General features: G+C 48.5%; 1 protein-coding gene across 1 annotated transcript; it reads left to right on the top strand.

The window, feature by feature from the left end:
* Positions 1–1,509: 1,509 nt before the first annotated feature.
* PMAIP1 (phorbol-12-myristate-13-acetate-induced protein 1) lies at positions 1,510–4,690 on the top strand. Its single transcript, XM_074813315.1, has 2 exons — positions 1,510–1,632; positions 1,927–4,690. The coding sequence occupies exons 1-2, from the start codon at positions 1,581–1,583 to the stop codon at positions 2,037–2,039; spliced, it is 165 nt and encodes a 54-aa protein (XP_074669416.1). The 5' UTR covers positions 1,510–1,580; the 3' UTR covers positions 2,040–4,690.
* The last annotated feature ends 235 nt before the right edge of the window (positions 4,691–4,925 follow it).

Below are 4,925 nucleotides of genomic sequence, written 5' to 3'. Positions count from 1 at the left end.
ACCTGTTGCAGCCCAGCCATCTCGGGAACGGCCATGCAAAAGCCTCTTCCAGCTGTAGCCTTTCTTTGCACATCTCACCCTGAGAAATACCCTGTCTGTGAGCTGGCACTGCTGCCTCTCCCACACGCCTGCCCCGCAGCAGCACTGTGCCCACTGCCCTCTGTCAGGCACCAATGGGGCTGAGGTTTCCTGTGCAGGGAGAGAAATCCCAGCCCTGTTTCAGGTGTGCCATCACTTCCAGGAAATATGCAGGGGGCAGAGTTCCTGAGTTGAGCTGGTGAATGTTTCCTCTTCTAATAGAATCCAAAATCACCAGCATTTCTAGACACTGGACTTTAGAGGCTCCTATCCCACAGAAAGGAGCTTCTCGACAGCCCCTCTGGGTCTGTATTACACTGTGACATCTTTTTCTTCTTGAAGGTGTGTTTTGATGGGAGAGGTGAGCATTTACTGGCTTTCAGCCACAGATCAGTTCTTTGTTATGTCTGGCCCATCTGTGCTTTCTTTATGTCAAGCTATGTGCCACCGCACCAAATATCAACTCTAAGAGACAGGAGGCAGGTGAGTGACTCACATATCACTGGCAGCTCTCCCAACACCGTGCAACCATCACAAAGTCACGAGGGCGACTTTACAATTCCAGATCTTGTTTCTTGTGAAAAGCACCATCTAAAATTACAGCACACACAGGTAAGCATGCCCTGGTGCGTGGCCAGCCAGCGACACACCATGCAGGCACAGCGGTGCCACGGGGAGGATCCAGCAGCAGGAGGGCGGCCCTAAATCACAAATGGCACATGATATGGGTCAGCTTGTTTCCTTACGGCTTGTTCGAGGCCAAGGTCACCACCGCCTTGAATAATACCACAGCACTGTGTCAGAAGCATCTCCCCGTTAAGAACAAGCAGACTCATCCCTCCCTGTCTTCTTGCCCACCACAAGCACACCCCATCCCTTGCTTCTGCTTGTCCAAGCACACCCCATCCCTCCACCTCTTCTTCCTCAGCGCAAGCACAAGCCCGTCCATCTCTCCCGGGCCACCACCACAAGCACAGCCCACCCTCCCATCTCTCCTTGCCTAGCACAAGCACACCCCACCCCTCCGGCCTTTCTTGCCCATAGGAGGCAAACCCCAACCCCCCACCTCTCCCGGACCACCGCAAGCCACCCCCACCCCCCCATCTCCTCTTCCATAAGCCCACCCCGTCCCTCCACCGCTTCTCCCTCAAGCGCGCCCCATCCCGCCACCTCCTCCCGTCCCAGCACGCCCCATCCCGCCGTTCCCTTTTACGCCGCGGCGGAGTCGCTGTCCCCGGGGCCCAGCCCCCGCTGCCGCCCCCAGCCCCGCGCCGCCCGGGGCGCGCTCCGGCACGCCGCCGCCTGCCCGCCCGGCGGGGGGGCGGGATTCCCGCGCGGTTTCCCGACGTCACAGCGCGGGGAAAGCCCCGCCGCGCCGCCGTTCTTAGGGCCGCGCTCCGCCCCGCCCGCCCGCACTCCGTCGCCGCCGCCGAGCCGTGCCGAGCCGTGCCGTGCCCCGCGGTACCGTTCCGTGCCCCGCCGTGCCGTGCCCCGCTGCCGCGATGATGCCTGGCAGGACCCTGCGCAAGACCGCGCCGCCCGCCGCTCCCGCAGGTACCGGAGGGTGAAGGGAGCGGGATGGGGACACACACATACAGCCCCCCCCCCCCCCGCCCGGTTCCAGCACCCGGAGCGGGGGCAGCGCCCACGGCGAGGATGCGCCTGCGGCCGCCCCTGTGGACGCGAGGGGGGTGCAGCCGCTGCTGGCGGCTGGGGAGGTGGGGGGGAGAAAAGGCAAAAAGTTGAAAAGAAAATTACAAAGTTGTCAAGATCTCATTAAAATTAAAACCTAATAGGGGTGGGCAGGCGGCGGTGCGGGTGGCTGACGGCCGTGCTTGTGCCCTGCAGAGCGGGAGGCGGTGGCGGAGTGCGCCCTGCAGCTGCGCAGGATAGGCGACAAGTGGGACCTGCGGCAGAAGATCCTGAACCTCCTCACAAAGCTGTTCTGCCCGGAAACGTGAGCTCTGCGCGGACACGGCGCGCCGACAAGCAGGGGAAGACCTTGGCTTTGTGGTTTTGGAACAAGAGACTTCACTGACACTGAGAGATGAAGAAAGCTCTTTGCGTTGTATTTTGCTGCCTGTAGCCACTGAAGGATGGCTGTCGCAACATTTCTTTGAAGAATGTTACAGCAATATTGGCGTATGAATGCCAGGTGGAAAAAAAAAGATAGTGATGGGGAGACTTGGGGCAAGACGGAACTTGCCCTTCAGCTTGGTCTGAGATGACTTCCACGAGCTTGGTGTTTCCCGAGGCACACTCTGGTCCTCCTGTCCCACAGCTACATTTAACCAAGGAGCTCAGACCACATTCAGGAAGGAGCCAAAAAAAGTGTCAGTGTCTTGGAACTTGGGATCGTACATCACAAGGCAAAAGCCAGTTGCTCGGTTTCTGAATGCTCTTGTATTCTAAAGCATGGATTCTGCTAGATGGGGATTTGGTGGTGGGATTATTTCATTTGTTAAGTAAACCAGTATCTTTATTGAAAGGTTATTTGTTACTGGATGATGCTTTGTGGACTAAAAATTACAATTCTATGAATTAACATGATGTTGCATAGTTCTAGTCTATATTATACATATATGTATATATATAATATATATAAAAAATATGTGCACCCCATGTGTATGAAATTAGTATTTCACAGAACTATTAATTGAATGCTACTTGTTAGGCTCAAAAATAGTATGAAATGTTCAAAATATGACATAAACATTAAATATAAGAAAGCATAGTGGTCATCATGCAACACAGAGGGGAGCATACTTTAGTATAGCATATAAGACATATATATGTATATTACACAAATACAGCTATTGAGGTGTGTGTGTTCAGTGAAAGGATTCTTTCAACATTACAAAGAATTTCTTGAGAACAATACAATGCTGAGTAAAAAAATAACTCTTCAATAGATGTAGATCTTAAAGTTGAATCCAAGTTGAATCTCAAGTTTTCTTGAAAATATTATTTATTCAAGGAAAGAAACTACCTCTCTTTGAAGAAATAATACCAACAGAATTGAATGTTATGGTCAAGTACAGGAAAGTAACCTTGGATTTCTGAATGTTTAACTATACTTACAAGTGAAGGTTCTTCCCTTGTACTTTATTCCCATTTCATTTCATGGCAACCTCATTTCGGTTCTGGAATGATGTAGCATATCCAGTGAATGGTGATGCATTATGCCTGTCTCACTGAGGGGTTATTACCCTTGGCTGGCTTTGGAGGAGATGAATTAAGTCTGCTGATTGCCGTCAAGGCAAACAGTAACTCTACCAGTCAATTGATGTCAGACAATTGATGATCCTAAACAGTGTTTTTTCATACATGCAAGCTAGCAAGAAAATGATTGAAGCTGATCAGGTTTTGTAGCTACCTCTTAGGTCAATGGTCAGAATTCCTTCTCAACCTTGTACGTAATACATTTGCATTGTATAAGGCTGTACGGTTCACTTTCTGAATTCTGGGTCTGTTCAAATTATGTTTTGTCTTGCCTTGTCGTGAATTCTTGTTTGTATGTGTAATTAATTTTTCCGTTAGTGTTTCTGAATCTGCCTTGCAAAATTGTCATTACATAGCTCTGGTCACTCTGTAACAACCAACGGTGTATGGCTGTTACTTGTTATCACTCATTTCACTAAGCAGAAGCTGACTGACTTTGCCTGCTTTACACAGAGAGGACTTAAGCCCGTCCTAGTGGTGTTGCTGGGACCTTTGCCATTGGCTTGAGCGACATGCATGGTTCCCTCCTCCTCTAAGACAGCTAATACCTTTTCAGTGAGACCATAATGTTTCAAGAATAGTTGTTATTCGTCTTAGTAGTGCAAAGTAACACGTTTTGCTGATATGTAGAGGTTGGGTTTTCAGGTATTAAAAAGTAAATGCAAAGAGTTTCTGTTCAGCTAAACCCAGCTCCCAGGCTAGCACTGTGTGCAGCTCGGCAAAGCTGTTCATCAAAGGCAGCCCCAACACCCGCAGAAGGGCTCCTGCTGTATGCCTGGGTTTGATGGAGTCTTGGAGTCTTCCATCAAGGACGCTAAACAATGATCGTGCCTGCCTGGGACTCTCAGGAAAATTCACCATTAGCATTTGCATTAGTAGCTGAAATGTATTTGAATATAAGTGTTCTGCTCAATGTATGCTGCTTTGAAATTCAATAGGAAACAAGGTGCAGATTTCATAGAGCCTGCCCAATTCTTCAGACTGTAGCACACATGAATATGATGAAAAAAAGTATCACCATAAATGCATTGTCATGGGGATATCTAAGTTAAGTATTAGCACAGTATTTTTCTGTCTAGACTGAAAAGACTATTTTGCTTTTTTTGGTTTTATGTTTCTCTGAGCATTGTCAAGAGTGCTAGCATTCACTGGGAGCTCAGGAAAAAGACCTAGATCCAAGTGGTCAGTGCTAGTATATGAGTAAGCACTTGCTGATGTCCTCCCTAGGATTCCTTTTGTTATTTCTGCAAAGGATTTGCTGTATGACTGCATCAATGTGAGTTTGTTTTTCTTAAGGCCTATTCTGGATATGGGCCAGATGTTTTGCTGTATGCCCCATGCATCTATGTCTTGAATTGTTGTTTACATAATAAATACAAAATGTTTGAGAGAAAAATGAGTCATTGTTATAACTCAGGGGTTTTTTGTGGATTCTGAATGCGTGATCATATTATGTAAATTTCTTCCATACTTCCAAGTCAGCAGGCACACACTAGGGCAACAGCAGAGTGCTGGTAGGTATGCATTGGGAGATTAGGCTTTTACTTCTGCCTTTAAGAAGAGCAAGACATAAACATATCCTTGAACTTCAAAATGGGAAACTGAGACACTTATTTTAATATTTT

The sequence above is a fragment of the Strix aluco genome, chromosome Z (genome assembly GCF_031877795.1).
Source record: "Strix aluco isolate bStrAlu1 chromosome Z, bStrAlu1.hap1, whole genome shotgun sequence".
Classification (NCBI taxonomy): domain Eukaryota; kingdom Metazoa; phylum Chordata; class Aves; order Strigiformes; family Strigidae; genus Strix; species Strix aluco.
Note: the sequence above shows the minus strand (reverse complement) of the source record. Positions and strands in the feature narration are given on the sequence as shown.

Bases quoted from the DNA above. Each gene is read 5' to 3' on its own strand.
- PMAIP1 (XM_074813315.1), top strand. From the start codon at position 1,581: ATGATGCCTGGCAGGACCCTGCGCAAGACCGCGCCGCCCGCCGCTCCC. The intron at 1,633-1,926 runs GTACCGGAGGGT...TGTGCCCTGCAG, and splicing joins GCCGCCCGCCGCTCCCGCAG to AGCGGGAGGCGGTGGCGGAG.